Below are 18,803 nucleotides of genomic sequence, written 5' to 3'. Positions count from 1 at the left end.
CTCTTCTAACTGACATGACTTTCTTTAGCTATATCTTAACTGCCTTTGTTGTTTACTAGCTTCTTCAGCTTTTACTGCAAAGGAATAGCTGCCTCTTTTCTCTGTAACTTTCATAACTCAAAATGGCAGTTGTGTAACTACTGAACTCTGCAGTTTAAGAGCAGGGCTCCAAAAGCTACAGCCTCTGACACTGAGTTGTAATTCTGATTGGCAGAACTCACAGCTTCCTTGGAGCAAATGTGGCTCTCACAAATGCCTGGCATTCACAAATACAGGTGCAACTTGGGCCTTCCCAGAACCCTTAGATAGGACTCAGGGCTTTAGCAGCTCTCAGTTCCACTCGTGGAAATATATTTGAGCTTCCCAGAAATTATAAGCTCTGTACTCCATTACCACAGAGTTCAATCCAAGGCTCAGTGATATCAATAGGAATCTTCCTATTAGCTTCCAGATGTGCAAGATTGGACTCTGCACCTGTAACCACTGAAAAGACTTCATTTTAGATATCACTGGTTCAGATGGAAGAGGACACTTGGGGTCAACACTTTCTGGTGGAGATCAGTTTTTAAATTACTTAGGAAAGTTGTCTGGAACCCCTATAGGAGCCTTGCAGAATCTTCCTTGTAGACTGGCTTCATGCCCCTCATCTCACCTCCAGGGCCCAAAGGAACGTTGCCTCAGGAAAATGCAAGGTTTCCTATGATGTGTGGTTCATGTAAACCGTATTTTCAGTCTTAGTGTATGCTTTCTCAAAGCCTCTGACACCAGTATTTCCCCTAATAAAAGGAGCAGCCTTCTTGCTGATGCACTGCTGCTGCTTTCCACCACTCCACGATGCACTGCCCAGCCAGAAGCATTCCTAACAATGAAGCATGTTTGTCACTGTGGTCTAGAAATCCTACGTTATGAGACTTTATTACAAATACTAGCAAATTGCCCATCAAGAATGACGGGGGGTGGGGGCAGGTGGGTGGGGACGGAGCCCTGCATCCGGCCCCACGCCCCTGCCCCCTACTGCTCTGGGTCCAGCCCCACTCAACTCCACCTCCACCCCGTTGCTCCAGGTCCGGCCGTACTCTGCCCCACCCCACCGCTGCTCCGGGTCCGGCCCCTCTCTACCTCCACCCCCCATCGCCTCTCTGGGTGTGGCCCCACTCAACTCCTCCCTCATTGCCGCTCTGGGTCTGGCCCCGCTCTGGGTCTGGCCCTTGCCTCCCTCCTCTCTCCCTGCCTGCCACCTCCCCATCCCTACCAGCTGTTCTGGGGGGTATTGGGGCCAGGCAGTGTGTGGGCACCCCCACCATGATCCCTCAGCTGGGAGGAAACCCCACTGCTTGGGTGGCTGGGGCATATTCGCCACCACAAAATTCCCCAGCAGCAGCACAAGCTTGGGCCTGTGCAGCCCAGGCCCATGCAGTCAATCGCTGCCCACCCTCTTGGTGGTGCATACACAGCTGCCCAACAGCATTACAGATGGACAGACACACAGACAGACAAAGACTTTTATTTTATTAGATTTTTTCTTGGATTCTATGACAGTCCTTTTTCAAGACCCCCCACCACTGTGGGGGTCTTTTGTTCATGAGGTCTCACTAATTCCCTGTGTGGAAGGGTAAACCTATTCTCCCAGGGCATGAGACAATTCTGCTAATGGAGGGAAAACACCACAGCATAATTTCCTGTTGCCTCTAGAGATGAGGCTTGATGATGGAAGGGAAAGCCCAGACACTTGGTGCGTCTCCTAAGCATGGCTACAGGGTACAGTTGCTTTTCAGGGCTTTCCCTATATAGAATAAAGGTGCTTGGTTTACTCTTGGTTACTTTTGTTCTCCAGTAGTTGGGACTGTCTATGGATGACCTCCCTGCCAGGGGAGCACATAAATGTCTTTCCTCGCTGCCATATTTTCTCCTTTCAGATGAAGAGGAGGAGCTGAATGAGGACACAGTAGAGAAGATTGTGAGATGCATCATTCAGAATGAAGGTGGGTATTTCATTGGGCCTGCCTCTGGGGGGTATTTTTGAGCACTGGACTGTTCTGGCTGGATATATTTTCTGTTTCTTCTCATTGCCAGCAAATGTGGAAGCCCTGAAGGAAATGCTGGGGGACAGTGAAGGGGATGTCCATGTGCCAGTGCCCAGGTGAGGGGGATCGTCCACCATTCCTCAGCTTTTGCAGCAGTGAAGGGATCAGCAGTGCCATGGGTAGCATTCCAATCCTGAGACTGTCTGAGTGCACTCAGGCCCCTAATCCAATCCCACTTGGTCTCAACAGCTACCTGGAAAGCTTAGGAGGACAAGGTGAAGCTGGGCTCTTATGGCTCACCTGTGAAGAAGCTGAGACCCCAAGTTCATGGGGATCTCAATTTTCTGTCATTGTGTGACCACTCTCCTTCAGTCAGGATGGTACATCCTTTTCTTGCCTTCAACCCTGTGAGCAATTCTGCTCTAATTCCATTAATTTCCTCAAGAACTCTTTCTTCTCTGAGTACAGAGACTTGAAGGTGGGCCAACATGATGGCTGACCTCCCCCATTTATAAGGAACTGATCGTCTCTGTTTCCTCTCCTACAGCAGTCTTTGTCCTCATCGTAATAGCCAGGATGGGGGCCCGCCACATCACCACACAGTGCACCTGGGCTCCACACAGGCCCCGTGTATTCACTGCAGCAAGAAGAAGAGGCATGCTGTGCATCGCCAGGGCAGATCCAAGGAGGGCAAAGCCAGGATGCATCCTGGGGAGACAACTGTCTTCTCAGTCGGCAGGTATTTAGCAGATCCCTACCAAAGCATTTCCTGTTGGCCTTGCATTTGTTGTAGAAGGGAGTGGCCTCTCTACTGAAGCCATTTTTGATCTCATGGTCCCTGTGCCTTTCTTCCTCTTCTCCCTGCTTTTCCTTGCCCCAAGGAGCTCTCTAGTTCCTCCTTACCGTTACTCCAGCAATACTAATGCTAGGAGACAAGCAACTACTATCCCAAAATCTTTTTTTTACTTTATTAATTAATCCAACTTATCAAATAACAAATTTAAAATTTAAAGTATATCCAGTCCCCTAAAACATACATAAAGACAGATATTTATTTTCTATCAACTGTGCTCAAGATGACCCAAGTCAATGTATGCAGGACACTTGTGTTCTTTTCTTCTCTTCCTTTTAGCCTCTGACAGTTCCTTTAAGCTTCAGTCAATGTTAAGCTTTTGTGTTTCTTCATCTCTGTATAATAATTCACCCTCCCTCTTTTTTCTCAGAACTCTGCATAATACAAATCTTACTATCTTCTGCTTATCTCTGCTTTAAAATTTTAAATGTGTTCTTAAGTGTTAGCTCATAAAACATGCACTTTTCTTCAATATTCAAAAAGTTTCTCAAATTTTATCTTTTGGAGGCAGGAGAAGTTTCTTTTTTTAGCAAGTTCCAAAAATTTCTACCAAATTTCTAAGTAAGCATCTTTTTTCCCCAAATTTTCGTTGCTGTTTTTGTAAAATGGTAATTATATATTGAATTGGACCTAAAATATCTCTTTAGCCATAGTAATACATTAAGTTTGACTGTTGGACAGAATGTTTGCTTTATCTTTACCCAGTGCAATTTTAAATGACCACAACATTTCATATTTTGACCAATTGTCTAAATCTATTTTGAGTCTTTCAATCAGAGGCGTATAATTGGAACTATACAAGTCTTGCTGTTTTTTAGTAACATTCATCCTGAATTTCTTTAATGAAGTAGTTATCCATGGATATTTATAGCTATCTTTTATCTCTTTGTGCATCTGCTTCTACATCAAGGAGTTCTGACTTTTCATATTAATTTAAATTCTGCAACATTGTCATACTTTGTTATTTCCTTTTGTGGTTCAGATAGTGTATCCCCATATCTAAATGACTCCTGTCCCTTGAATTGTCTATGGCTACACATTACTACACCTTGTTCGCTGAAGAAATGCTGGCATCAGATTGGGCACCATTGGTGTCTTAATGATTGACCTCTGGGCAGTTTTAACACCTTCATTTCACAGATAATGAAACACAGTATGGGTGACTGGTGCCTCTTGAGTCAGGGAGGGCACTTGCCCCCCCCTCCCCCCCCCGTGGCCAGTCAGCAACCAGATGGGGGATGGGGGGGTCCCCTGCACCCAATCACACTGACACTTCCAGGTTGGCACAATTGGCCGTGGGGGAATCCCCCTGTCCCCCCCACTCCCCCCCGGGTGATTGGCTGCAGAGGGACCACAGGAATCACTTCTCCTGGTGCCCCCACTCCCAGGCTGGTGCTCTGGAGGGGGCGGGGACCAGCACTCTCACCTGCCCTGCCCTTCTTGTCACCTAAGCAGGGAACGCTGGCTGTCAGGGGGTGCACCAGTGCTCTCAGGGGTGCACATGCACCCGCATGCACCCTCTACGCATCACCAACTGACACAGAGGATGATGACTTGCACAAGTCCTACTGGATCAGAACAAACAAGATGGCTCAGGTCTCTTGGCTCCCAGTCAAATTTTCCAGCCCCAAATTGCCTACTTCTGCATAGATTACATATACAGAGCAAACACTTCCTTTACCAGCTCTTTGCTTTCTAGGCAAAGCAAAGCAGATGCTGATTCCTCTCCTAGAGAAAAAGCAGGCAGTTCCCACCTATTTTCTCAATCTATCCTGTTGACTGAGAGAAGCATGCTCTTGTGAGTGGGATTACTAGGGTATGTTCAGTGTACATCCTTTGAAGAACCCACTGTGACAACAGTGCATGAGTAGGGCTTTTGTTGACAGGCAGGGCCAGTAATCTGAGATCAGTTGTTGGTATCAGTACCTCCTACAATGTTAGAGGTGGAGCATTCCTACTGCAGGATCTGCATATAAATTACCAGTGACCTGCAGTGACAATGGCAATAGGCAGAGTGAAGCAAGCCCAGGAATGAATGAATGGCTCTGTCAAGGAGAGGCACACAGTGCTGGGCTAAGCCCTGCAGGGTAGGTTCATTCACCTATAGCTGGCAGAGACTACTGCTCTTTTTTTTTGCTAGAGAAAATACCTGTTCACTGTGATGTAGTCACATTAGGTACTGAACACCCTTACACAATCATAGAGCATTTTCCCAGTCACTTTTCCATGAGTCTCAGTGTGAAAGGTAATGAACCATTTTTCATACTAACAGGTGTGAGGAGTGCAAAGATGGAGACATACACACTGAGCCTCCCTACAGGGCTTAGCCAAGAGGTCAAAGGTCCTCTTGAACCTAGGCAGCCCATTGGGCAAGCATGGCTACGAAGTGGCAGTTTCTGTAGCCAAAGACACACAAGAGATTGAAGTGACTAGCATCATATCTGGTTGCCTTGATTCCCCAGCCCAAATGACCAGGCACCCATTTACAGGCGGGCTGAATGAGTACAACTTTCAGTTTAAATTACACATCTGAAACCATAGCAAGATGCCTAGTCCCAACTGTACCCTCTTTTTGGAGGATGATCACTTCTGGCTTCTTCTTTCTCTACCAGGTCAAAACTGGTGACTGCTGTCTCAGCCTGTCTCGGCTTTCTGGTCACCTAGTAGAAGAAATATGACAGCAGGTGCCATTCTGCAAAGCATGAAAAGAAATGTGTGCAAAGAATGGGGTGAGATCAGGGGCAAGCAAAAGGGCATGCAGTCAAGGGAGAGATCAGCAAGACATGCAGAAGGCTTGAGAGCGAGGGAAAATAGGATTGTCACCTGAATGCTGGAGAGGGAGAAGTAATGGTTAGTGTTAGCTTAAAATGTTTGCTTGGTGAGGCTTGGAGATCAATTGTCCACACACCAAAATGTGACAGGGAGAGGTTGGAGGGGAGTCACACGTTCAAGATCATACAGCACAGGCAAGTCAAATGTTAGTAATGGCATGCAGAAGACTTTGCTTTAAAATCTCAGAGGATAGCAGCAGTATGGTGTATGAGTTGACAAGAGATCAAGATTCAGTTTGAGAGATGATATAAAAATTGCAGGGGTCAGGCTCAACTTATGAATGGTGAGTAGCTAACCAGAAGAAAAGAGCATCAGCTTGCCAATGGAGGGAAAATGAAGGGCCAGGGGCTAGAGGTCAGCCTGTATACTCTGAAGGTCTAGATGAGATGAAGGAAAATATTCATCCCTATGTCTGACCTGATTTTTTCTTTGCTAGGTTTCGGGTTACCCATATTGAGAAGAAGTCCAGTTTCCAGGAGCAGCAGGATGAGCCCCTTCCTGATGGCAGCAAGGGCCCTAGTCCTGATGACTTAGAATGTAAGGCCTGCAGTGGTGAAAAGCTCCAACAGGAGGGTCCTCAAAGTGGAATTGTTCAAGTGGACGATGTACAAATTGGAGGAGTCCAAGAGGAAGGTTATTCAAATGCCCCAGGCCAAGGCCAGGGTTCTACAGATGCACCAGCCAACTTGGATGCTCACAAAAATGGACCAGAGGGAAAGGGTGCTAGTAAGTCTGGCTCACTGAAGGATGTTAGTCTCCAAAACATTGCCCCCAAGAATGAAAGTGACCAAAAGAAGCATGAGGGCCTTCGGGTTCCTGGAAAGCAGAATGCTGGAGACCCAGGAGACAGGAAAGAGTTGGTGAAGTGGGACAAAAGAAACACTGCCCTTCAGGAGAGCACTACACAAGGGGCAGGTAATCAGACATCAGAAATTAAAGGAGCCCATGGTCCGCAAGAAAGACCTAGAGCAGATGTGTCTGGAAACGGAGATGCCAACAGGAAAGAAACCAAAATGGAGGACATAGGGCAACAGGTAGGATTCCCTTTGCTCTTTCCTTGTCCTCTGAGCAGGGCACACAAAATGCACCCAGGGACTGCTGCTTTTCAGCACGTCATTAGGGAACAGAGGTCAAAACTTGGAAGATAATGGGAGGGAACCAAAAGTTCTGGTAGAGAGGGGTCTGCATTGCATAGGCAAGTCCTGGAGGTTTTGGATGCTGCTTCATGGACTGGGAGCTGTAAGCCCCAAACCCACTGAGTAAACCCTAGGGCAACACTGCAGTGGAGGATAAGCAGCTGAAGGGTTAAGCTTGAGATGATTGCTCAGGTCTCCTTTGCAAAGGGATTTCAGAGACCAGGAGTGGATCTCCCTACTCCAGACACTGAAATGACATTCAGAATCATGCTTCATGAAAGCTGGCTGCAACCACCCTGTAACAGGATGGCATTTCAAGGCCATGTCCCAATGCCAGCCGCCCACCTGTTCTGGGCAAACCCCAACCTCACTCACCTGCCACACCTTGATGAAAATAATATGAATGTTATTTCTAAGGCGGGAGGCTGCCCGTTGTTCAACCTCTTGATAACAGGGTCCTAAGTACACTCTCCGACCTCTCTTTACATGTGTCCCATGCCTCGCAGCTGTTTCAATGTCACATCCAGTATTTCCATATTGTCAATTCCAGTATTTCTGTCACAGCCGGTATTTCCATATTGTCCCATCTGATACATCTATTTCCCCAAGTCAGTAGTTCTTCCCCTCACTAGGGCCACTCATCTTTACCACTCTTGACTGGGTTGCTCTACACACTCAGCCCCTCACTGGGCCTTCTGTCCCTCACTAGGCCGCTTCACACTCCCAGGGTCTTCCACCCTATAGGCTCAGGTAGCTGCTGCTATGCCTGGCCCTTACACTGGGCTCAGGCGGCCCCAAAACTGGGCTTGCCTTGCCCCACTCCCTTCCAGTGTTGGTAGCCCACCCATAGGCAGGGACTAGGGTTATAAGGCACTCCTCCTCACTTTTCACCGGGGGGGGTTAACTGGCTTGGCATTTCCTGGGGACTTGCATGCCACTAGGAGCCTCACCAGACCACCCTTCCCTGGCAGGGTGCGGTTTCAGGTCATGCCCAGGACCAGGAGCCTCCAAACCATCCCCATAGCTCCTGCCCTTACCTCCAAGATGTCCCAGGAGCAGCTCAGCCTGATGTTGCCTTCTGGCCTGCTCAGCTCAGACTGCTGCTTCTCTCTTTGAGGGCCTAAGTTAAATTTGATACCCAGCACTGTATTGGATTTTAAGATGGTAGGTATGGACTGTGAGCACTTAGAGTATTTTGGGGGAAGTACAGGCTAAGACCTCTCAGTCACATTTGAAAAATTGATAACAAGAATGGGGAGGAAGCTGGCTCTACCAGCAACCACTGGACTGGCAGAGAAAAAGAGTCCATGCAGAAGTCTACTGAGTTTCCAGGGATGCTGATTCCCAGCAATGCATTTTTTCCTTGGAGCTCAGGAACAAGTGAATGAATAAGTCAAAGAACCTATCTTGAAATCATGACTGTATGGACTATACTAGTTTTCACACCCAGAATATCTTCACTATGGGAGACCTTCTTCTTCTGCCTCAGACTTGAGGATCTTCACTGCAATAATACTTTGTGTTCTGATATTGACTCCACTGGGCTCAGTCACCTTAGCACAGTGACTGTCAACCAGGGTGCCCTGGCATTCTGGAGTGCCTTGAGACCCTTCTGAGTGTGCCATGGGGTACAAACATGATTCACAAGATAAACCCAGAGTTTTCATGTAGGAATTCATAGTGTTAAAAACATTCTGACATGTTGTGGTCTTCCTTATTTTTTTGCAACAGAAAAATTGCTCTATTATTCAAAAACAAGTGAAAAAGGTCAAAATAAGTAAAAAAGACAAATGAAAATTAAGATCTGCCATTTTTGGAGGGGTGCCTTGAATTTAAAAAGGTTGAGAACCACTGCCTCTAGGAAAAGGCCTTTTAGTATGAGTTGCTTAAAGATCTCCTTCCTCAGAGCTCAGTACCTGAACTGTAGGCCTGGGGCTTGGTGACAATGAGAAGTACAATTTAGGGCATCATTTATTTTGGAACTCTTATTACTTTGATTGGAATCTTGGACATAGATATGGCTCCTCCAGCACTAGCCATGCCAAACTGCCTTTTCTCTAGGTAATTGCCATCTTCCATGATATTAAGCAGGGACTGTTTCACTGATTCCCTTGTCCACATCTCATGTATACTGGTCCATCAAGAGGATGGTCCTGAAGTCTTCAGACTTGGCCATACTGCTATCTGGGATAAGTGCCTTCATTTCATTCAAGGATTGCTTGCCCTTATGATCTGCAAGTTTTTCTCAGCTTGGGTGATTCTCTAAACCCACCTGTGGATTTACCTTGGTATCTCTCTGGTTCATAGGTTCCCTCAACAGTGGGAACTATCATACCTTCAGGGGCTACTAGCATCACAGTCTTACTGAGTTATGTGGACCAAGTCAGCCAAGACCTAGAAACCCATCACCTGATCTGCCATCCATACAGAAGTGTGACTTTTTGTGACATCTTTTGCATGACTGGTATTAGTGTCTTCTTGGTGTCTGTATTCTCTTGGGCCCTAACTGCCTCAGGAAGTTTAGGCAGACATAGAGGCTACTAGAAATCCTAGCTCATTTTTTGTCATCTTATTACTCAGTCTTTATTCCTCATTCTTTTTCTTTGGAAACTGCTTCCTTCCCAATCTAGGTCACAATAGCCTATCCACCTCTGAGGCATGGACAAGGCAGATCTTTTTAAGGGAGCTTTCAAGGATGAGGTTGCTTCTCAAAAGACTGGGATAATCCATTTTTTTTGTTAGTGCTGGGCAGTCTTTTTGGGGGGCTGCTGTTGTCTTTTTCCTGTTTATACTGATTATTTAAATCATTGGCAGGAACATCTCAAGCATGAAGTAGGCTTCTCAGGTTTTATAAATCTAAATGAGGAAACATACCTTTGGCAATCTCCCCAGATGACTTCAACAGTGCTCAGTAATTCTCAGACACTGGTTCTGGGGTTATCAGAGTTAAACAAGAAATTCCCAGTCACCTTTTAGACATTCTTCTGTCAGAACATACTGGCAGAATATTTCTCCCCTTCAGCAAGGGTCATCTGGAACCAGCAAAGATGCTCAGGCCTACTCCAGCCTCCAAACCATATTCTAGTCTAATATAATAAAAGCCTTAGTCTGTCTGTCTGTCTGTCTGTCACACTTTATTTGCACTCTGATTGGTTGTCTTGGCAGCCAATCACAATGATGACTGAACCAACCAATCAGAGTGCCCTACACAGACAGACACACACAGTAGAGTGCTGCCTTGAACCTGGGGACTGAGGGGGTGGAGGCCAGCAGCCCTGGCCTCGCCTCCCCCTTCCTGTCCGCAGCCCTGGTCCTTGGAGACGGGGGGAATCCGGACCAGTGTTGTCCATTTGGTTTCCTGTGGCAGGTTAGGGTGCTTTTGATGTCTTTGGGAAATTGGCCGTATAGTTGTGCTACAGGGTTGATTGCATAGTGTTAATAATAGGTTAGACAAGGACGTGTGTGGTGGTTTGGATAGGGATGATTTAGTCTTGATCAGGGGTTTGACTAGAAAATCTGGCAGTCCCTTCCAGCCCTACTTTTCTGTGATTCTATGACTAGCACAAGACAGAGCTGTGGCATCTTAAAGAATAATTCGGAGAGGCATAAGCTTTTGTAAGCAACAGCCTACTTCATCTGATGCTATAAAAGGACCTTCAGGGAGCAGGGATTCTTAATAGAAAATAGTAATTTAAATTCAAAGGATAGGGAAGGGGGGAAGAAAGGAGAGTGGCCTTTTACCCACTAAGCATACGGGGAATGAGCAGCATGTTAACCCTGTTGCATGTTGTCATTCCGGACATTAGAGGGCCCCAGGACAGGTTTCATAAAAGTATAGTAGGCATATTGCTAGGCAGTTTCATCTAGAGTGGGGGCACTTTGTTCTCTCAGTAGAGCTATTATATGGCTCAGCACCATCCTGCTGACAGGTTCCTCTTCCAGTGATGGCTGTATTCCAGTAGTGAAGGAGAAAATCTTTGCAGGCGCCAGGCAAAAATATATTAAGAAAGAACAATGGCTAGCAATATCAGGTACTTATAAAAAAGGAAATAACCTTCTTGTTAAAAATAGAATGCTAAAAAGTCAGGACCGTCAGAGTTGTTGGTGTTATTGCTAGTTGCTGAGGCTCTGTTCTGCTGGGTGTTACATAAACACATTGGAGGACATAGCCCTGTCCCAAAGAGCTTTCAATCTAAACAATGTGGTTCAATGAGTCAGAGCAAGGCAAGCAGGAGAGTAGGGTATATGGTTCAGCAACAGACATGCAAGCAGGAAAGTATACAGATCAAGACAAGAAACATTATTTACCTCTTGCTCTTTATCTTTTTACCTATCTCATCGTAGCTGAATTCCTGCCCATCTCCCTAGCTTCAGAAGCTCATTTCCAATGGGATAGGTTGTTTATTTCTCTTTTTTTAATAGTAAGTGGCTACTCTTCTATCATTTGCTTTTGACTTTCCCACCCTCTCTTGCATACAAATCAGTCCCCAAAGCCAACTCCTCCCCTGGCATAAGAGAACAGTATGGTATTGGGGTCAGTGTGTTAGGAATGGCTTCTTGTGCTGAAAGGATGCTGCCTGCTGTTCTTTTCCAGGGCACAGAGGCAGAGGGAGATCTATGTCCAGCAAGCTCCCTGTACTTGTGTTGGTGCTCTAACAGCAGTAATTTTCTCTTGTTTTCTCAAGTGTGTGGCTTTCCTGCCTAAAGAGAAACCAGGGTAGAGGATATGTCTGGACAATGTGCTCTGGGTGCTTCACTGTTGACACTAGGGGTTCTGCAAGGAGAGCAGGACATTTTATTATTCTCCACCTACTCCTGTTGTCATCATAGTTCTACTCCAGGCTCCTTTTCACCTTATTGCAGTTTTCATCTGGATCTTCATTTTTTGCATTCCCAGGCTTACACTCCCTGTCTCTCTCTCCTTCATGAAACCATGCTATGGGCATTTCTTGTAAAGGCTAGCCTTCTAATACATGCAGGCATCAAGCCCTTAGAAACATCTGAGATCCACAGAGATGTTCAGGCAGAACCCGCTAGACCTGGTCCCTTCTTGGGTCCAGGCTTCAATTTGCCTTCATGTTAAAGTTGCCAAGGATCCTCTTTATTATCTTTTTATTTCCAGAAAAGCCATCATGTCATGCCAGAAGCTCATCAGGTTAGAAATTTCTCACATAGCCTATTTAGTGACCAGCTAATCATGGCCTGTTGAGTACATAGAACAACAAACTCAGACAGCTTCAACCAACCTCCCAGGGCAGGCTCTAAAGATACCAGAATTTTGCATCTTGGATGGTATATAGAGTCTGCAGATGTTACAGCTCTCCCATAACTCTGCTTTCACCTTTGATCTCAGAATCAGTGTTTCTCTGCTTTTACCCTCCCTTCACCAAGTGACTTTAACAATATCCTATCCATGGTGCTGACTGGTTACAACGATAACCTCTCTTCATTCAATCCCCATCTGCCACAGACTGCACAATCCATATGCAGGCCAGGAATCTATGTGCACTTACTAGTAATAGAACATTATTGCCTTGAAAGCTCAGCTTTACCTGTGTTGGGGGACGGAACAGGGCTGCAAGGGGGAGCCCTATGAGGAATTTGGTTCACTTTGCAGTTCCACCTTTCCTGAATCAAGCACAGCTGGCACTCCCCCAGGCCTGCGCTGGCTAGCGCTAGTGATGCTCCTAGCAAGGCTCTGTTCTTGAGACCCATTTGACTGAACTGTGTGGTGGAAGGAGGAAGGGCTATCAGCCCCTTGTGGCCAGGTATGGCAAACCACCCTGTTCCATATTTTGTGTATAACCTGCGCAGGATTTCTGCAGCATGGGGCTTCTAGAAAGTAAGCTTTCACAAATCCTATCAGCAGTTGCTCTTCTATTGTCTCACCCTACCACATGAACCCTGATCTCAGTCTTACTGGGGGCCCCTGTAGAGAGGCTTGGAAGTGGCCACAAGGATCTGGGAAGACCGTTTCAGGCTGGACATAAGAATTTCTTTACTGTCCGAGCCCCCAAGATCTGGAATAGCCTGCCACTGGAGGTGGTTCAAACACCTACATTGAACACCTTCAAGAGAAAATTGGATGCTTATCTTGCTGGGATCCTATGACCCCAGCTGACTTCTTGCCCCTGGGGCAGGGGGCTGGACTTGATGATCTTCTGAGGTCCCTTTCAGCCCTAATGTCTATGAAGCTATGAATCTATGAAGTGTGGAGGCGCAGGACCTCCATGCTAATGGCCAGGAGACCACACAGATCTTAGAGAAGCCTGCAAAGGAAAGTCCTTGGATACAATGGTACAATGTTTCCTGCCCCCTTTGTGGGAATAGTCTGTTGATTTGCACTCTGCGTTACTCAGGCTGGCTGAGTATGAGACTTGGCCTCCCTGGGGAGGTAGGCTGAGAAGCGTTACACTTTAGCTGCTCTGCAAAAAAAGGCAAAGCAGCATTGTGGCTTACAGCCTGTGGGAGTCACTTGCCACTACACTCCCCTTGTGCTTTGCTGAGGCTGAAGGTGCATATCCCCAGGTCCAAAGAAGCAGAAGCGCCTCAGTATGAGGTAAGGCTAGGAAGTCAGCACCATACTTGAACTGCTCTGCAACTCCCTAATCCCTTACCTACCTCACCAGGCTGTTTTGAGGATCAATAAACTGCTGCTTGTAAGGCCCTTTGGGATTCTCTGAGGTAAGATGGCTTGGAAGGTCTGGGCATTATCAGTTATTTATTAGTTTAGGTGTGGGCCTTATCCAGCACTACTGGCATTTATTGGCCAGTCTGGACCAGCAGCACACCTGGCTACTTTGGGCTGTGATCCACTCAGCCCTACTGATGCTCATGAAATCCAATGCCCTGTAATTCCTGCTGAGCATCTCTTTGCAGATCTGAAAGTGCTCCTCTCCCCTCCCAACCTGTGGAGTCCCTCAGCACGTCTTCTCTCTTCACAGAAAGAGTCAAACACTTGGTTTTCTTTTCTGTCACATTTCTGTCTTCCTTTCGCTCAGGAACAGAGTGCTGTGGTGTAGGACCCAGGAGTGTCTGTGTGACACAAATGCCACTTGCTACCAGTAGCAACAGGGACTAAAGCAGAAGTGTATACATTCTTGTGAATATGGACGTCAGAGATGAGGGATTAACCCAGGCCCATCTTGTGGGCTGTTTTCTGATATCATAGGTCTGGCAGGCTCTAGTCTTGCAAATACTTGAGTGAGAGCCTGTGGCAGCCCAGTAGGGGGTGTTACTATGCTGAGCCACCTGCCTCACTGTGCCAGGCCCAAAATCTTACTTTAGGAGTCTCCCCTGGGGAGCCTACAGCTGGCTGGCCCCTTCCAGGAGAACACCCGAAAGCCTAGGGTAACACTGCCACCATCTGAGCACTGGTCTCAGTTAGGGGTGCATAGACCCTGCAAGCCATGGGGGTGCTTTGTCCACAGGTAATATTTCTGGGTGCCTCTTTCAGCCTGAAGTTTCCCAGGGTAACCTCAAGTATGACTGAGGTAGCATAAAAATAAACAGCCAAGCTCTGCAGGGAGTAAAAAGGCCCCTTTTCAGCCCCTTACAGTGAAAGAGCCAGTCATGCTGTAACCTGAAACCTTTATTGGGAGGTGGGGGGGAGGGGGGAGAGAGAACATAGGAATTAGAAAAACATATTGAGCAAACCACAATCAGTTGAGCCTTATAGATACTGGGTTCAGGGACCCTTTTAACATGCATCTGAATTACTTAGTTCTAATCTACTAGCTAGTTTTCAGGTCTTTACTTACTGATTTATCCAGAGAATCTTTGGAGGCTGTTGCTTGTGTCCTGTTCCAAAATGCCACCAGAGGAAAAGCAGAGAGCTCCTCCTCTCCTCAGGAATTTATCCCACATGGTCACCTGGCTGGCCAGGTTAAACTCAAAGAGCAAGCAGTTGAAAAAAAGGGGTGTAGCTGGATTGACCCAAGCAGGGACAGAGGGAGATTTCTTCACAGAGCCTTCCAAGAATTCCCACCTTGCAAGAACTGGAGTTGCTGCCTCTGTGGGCATGATTCTCTCTGGCCCCAATGCCCTGGGGTAGATGTAGATGCCACTCTGTTCCTAAACATACTATTTTTCACATGCTTGGAGAGGTATAATGTCAATATAAGGCTCCTGTGATTATTAAGAACCCCATAGTACTTTTCTCAGGAGGAAAATCCATTTCAAGCCCTTCCTTCTGATTCTCTAGAACCATCCCTGCCCCTTCAGCAGGATGAAGCATTCCTCCATTCTTGTGCTGGACTACTGTACCTGCTGCTGCTGAATTAATGTGCTCCCCTTCAGAGGTGACTTCTTTTCAATGGAAGGTTAGACATGGTGATTTGGAAGGAACAAGAAGCCAAGGGATGGATTTTGCTGGCTGAATGCTAAGTGAGAAGTACACTGCAGAGTAAGAAAGAATTATACAAGTTTCTGGAAGTGGGCTATATGTTTCTTTTCCTGTAACATCCCCATCTCCTCTTTCACATTGAGAGGGATCCAAAAACTATTAGGCCCTTTCCGCACAGGAGACAATCAGAAAGAACACAGGTCAGTGGCTTGGGAGAGGCCAACTGATATGTGATAGCTGGAGCAAAGTTCCTATGGGTGTCATTGGAGCAGGGTGGGAGTGACCTGATGCTGCAGAACAGATGCAGGGTTTCTTCCTGCTTTTATGCTAGTGGGTGTGCTTCTCTTGCCTTCTTCAAGATCTCTGCACGTCTGAGAAAGCAGGCTTTCAGCTGCTCCAGCATGGTAACATGGCCCATGCCTGCGTATGCATTGGGGATGATGCAGAGGCATCTTTGGAGGCAAAAGGCAGCTTTGGGGAACACCATTACTCAAAGGGAAGCTCACATCTATGGGAATTATCCAGTACATGGAGGCTCTGCCCCCCTGTAGGTACCGTTGTTACAGATCCTTACTAGTGTCTGTCTGGATAGGTCACTTGCTTCAGAGCCCTTCCCAGTCTGTCACCCCTTCTTGCCCAGGTTCCTACCCCTTTGGGCTGTACCCTTGACATAGTCATTGCCCTTCTGCCAGCAGACGTGCTCATACATATTGTGGAGTCAGCAAAAGTGCTGGTGTGTGCAGCTGGGAAGAAGGCAGCCCAGAGGGTGGGGACAGTGGATTCTTCTGTTCTAGCCTAAGCAGGAACCTACTGCCATCTAAGTTGTGGTTTGCAAGGCTGGGGCTTAGCTGGATCAAGCCCCTTCTGAGAAAGATGTACGTCTCTTAATGAACAGGAAAGGCCACCTGAAATAGGTCAGCCTAGGCAGACTCTCATCCAGATTTACTACTATTCTGATAGTAATGGAACCGCCCTCACCCCCTACTGCATTGGAGAATCACCCTTCAGAAGCCAGATGGGTGCATGTGTGGACCATGAAAGGGATGACAAGGCACAGCCATTCAGTAGTGTAACAAGGGGTAAGCGAGAGGTGCACATGCACTGGGCACCACCTGAGAAGGGGCTGCCTCACCCTGGGGCTACTGCCTACCTTCCTCTGCCTGCTTGGTCTATAGTTTCTGGCCCATGAAGGACCTAGTGAGCAATATGTGTAATGGAGCACTAGGCATTCTGGGAAGCCTAGTTTTGCAGAGAAGCAGTGGAGTTTGCTGCTTCTGAGAGGAAAACTGACCCCCATTTTTTGCCACTGAAATCAGCATTTTTTTGCCTTTTGGACATGGGCTTTGGTGGGCAAAAAATGGATGGGTTTTCCCCCAGCAATGGGAACCTTTACTTCCCACTAGAGAACTACAATTCCCAGAATGCTTTGTGCCAAGTGTTGCTCCTGTTTCTGTGCTGGCCAGCCACAGGGGGAGGAGATGAGAAGGAGAAGGAGGGAGATGGGGAAGCGTGAAAGACAATGGCCCCAGATGCATTTTTTCCATACTACACCTCTGCTTCATTAACTGAAGTGTCACCACATGCCTTGGGCAGGAACTGAATCCACATGGATGCCCCAGCCTTCAGCTGTCTGCCAAAAGCCTGGGCACTCCCTTGTGCAGGTCACAATACACCTGCCTCTTCGGGGTTCCTCAGGTTGATTAAAATTTACAGCGCAGCTGTCAGCCGTGATGGCAGTAGTGCGGTGGGTCACTAGGCAGAGTGGAATTTGTCTCCACAGCTAACACTTCCTACATTTGTTTCATTTTTTCTTTCTTCTGCAGCTCCTCTCTGCTCCTGGCTCCAGATGCCAAGTGGAGATGCAGACAACCTAAGATGGCCTAGGGCAAAGATGCAGCAGGTCTTTAAAAGGAACAGTGATGGTGAACCTTAGTCCAGGAAAGCTAAACTGCGCTTGGCACGGCCACAGAGATGTGAGGATGCGCTGCTTTATAAACAAGTGACTGCACTTGGCAACAAATTCATACCATCAACAAGTTACCTGAGACTTACAACCCCTGCCCCCACTACACAACAGGCACCACATGGAGCTGCAGATGGAGACACAGTCTCTCGGCCCCAAATTAGCCCCTTAAGGAGAACTTCAGCTCTTTCCTTCAGCCTGGTACCATTGGGATAATACCAGCAGCATAATCCTGACTTACTGCACTGGGGCCTGTCCCAGCTCTGTAGCTTCTCTTCTACTACTGCAAGGGCAATAGCAGCTTCCCCATGCAGCCAGGGAGGATGCCTGCTCAGATCCATGCCATGGTCTGAGGGTGCAGCGCCACTTTGGGCCTTCTGCTTTGCCAACTAGTGCTTGAACAACTGTCTCAGTCATAGGCCCTGGAAAACAGCCCTGCTTGACCTTGCAGCTGTGGTGCTGGGATGCAGGCAGCTCCTTCAGGTCAGCTGCAGTTCTAAGATTCAGAGATGGCCCCATGAAGGAATAGCTGTATTCTGTCCCAGCTTCTGCTAGTGTCTAAATGACCTCCAGCAGCCCAGAGCCTGGCCCAGCTGTTACTGCCCTGTTCTATGCTCTTGCCCATAGCTAGCAAGTCCAAGTAGGACAGAGCTGGGCTAATGGCAGGGTACGTGTAGATGCAGTTTATAACTGACCAGATGCTGTGAATCAGCTACTGGCACAGACTGTATACACACATGGCTGTGGCAGAGCATAGGGATCAGCTTCTGCTCAAGTTAAGGCAGTGAAGCTGGGCATGCTGAAGCAGCCCAGGCAGGCTTAGTCTGTCTGCGTAGGTATAGCTATGTGGCACAACGTAGCACCATGGCAAGACACCCAGGTTAGCTCTAGTGCAGCAATCCACATGAGCTCGTTTATCCTGCTTTTTCAGTCAGGGCTAATTAGGCTAGCGGAGTGCTGTGCTCATCTAGCTTTGGTACCGGAACTAACTCCCAAACAGGGTAGGTTGGGGATCTCTTCATGGCCCTACATTGTGCTGTGCAGACACCCTCTGCATGTGCTCACAAGAACAAGTAGAACCAGACAGATCACCACCTCCCACAGGGGCCCTGCCCAGGACCATACAAGCTGAGGATGGGCTGAGTCAGTCCTGAAGCAGCTCAAAACAAAGGACTGCAGTGACCTGGCCTCCAACTCTTCCTGTTCTAAACAGCAATCATTGCCCCTTGATGCCAACTCACACAGATGGGAACTTGCAAGGGTTCTGCCTAGGGCAGTCCAGCTCTGTGTCTCCACCTCAGGGAACCTCATTAATACCTGGGTGGGAGCAGGTTGAGGAAGCCCTGCTCTGGGATTCCAAGAGGGGAAACAGCTTGCAAACAGGCAGGGCTTCTGACTTTAAGCAGCCTTCTCTCCCACACTAGCTAGGAGCTAGGGGCCAGAGCCTGATTCTGGCAGCCAGCAAGATAGAAGCAGCTGCCCTTGTAGTTCTAAGCCTGTACATTCTAGTTCAGAGTCAGTTATGACATGGTCACTGGGGAGGCCCAGGTGCCCTCCCCTGCAGCTGCTGGTAGCTTTGGTGTTCAACTGCACTGTAAATAGACAAGCTAAAACCATTAAAGCTGCTGAACATATGCAGAACTGGTTTTAT

General features: G+C 47.5%; 1 protein-coding gene across 2 annotated transcripts in view; it reads left to right on the top strand.

Moving 5' to 3' along the window:
- Positions 1–18,786, top strand: part of RELL2 (RELT like 2) — a 25,428-nt gene extending 6,642 nt beyond the window's left edge. Inside the window, exons 2-6 of one of the 2 annotated variants that reach the window (XM_019506580.1) lie at positions 1,917–1,982; positions 2,074–2,140; positions 2,575–2,763; positions 6,146–6,743; positions 17,013–18,786. In XM_019506580.1, coding sequence (XP_019362125.1) covers positions 1,917–1,982; positions 2,074–2,140; positions 2,575–2,763; positions 6,146–6,743; positions 17,013–17,063 — 971 coding nt within the window. In that variant the 3' untranslated portion in view covers positions 17,064–18,786. Of the gene's footprint in view, positions 1–1,916; positions 1,983–2,073; positions 2,141–2,571; positions 2,764–6,145; positions 6,744–17,012 lie in introns of both variants that reach the window. The other variant, XM_019506578.1, reaches the window with a different exon arrangement.
- The last annotated feature ends 17 nt before the right edge of the window (positions 18,787–18,803 follow it).

The sequence above is a fragment of the Gavialis gangeticus genome, unplaced genomic scaffold (assembly GCF_001723915.1).
Source record: "Gavialis gangeticus isolate Ggan-Ray unplaced genomic scaffold, GavGan_comp1, whole genome shotgun sequence".
NCBI lineage: Eukaryota > Metazoa > Chordata > Crocodylia > Gavialidae > Gavialis > Gavialis gangeticus.
The sequence above is the reverse complement of the archived record's forward strand: the minus strand, read 5'-3'. Positions and strand labels throughout refer to the sequence as shown.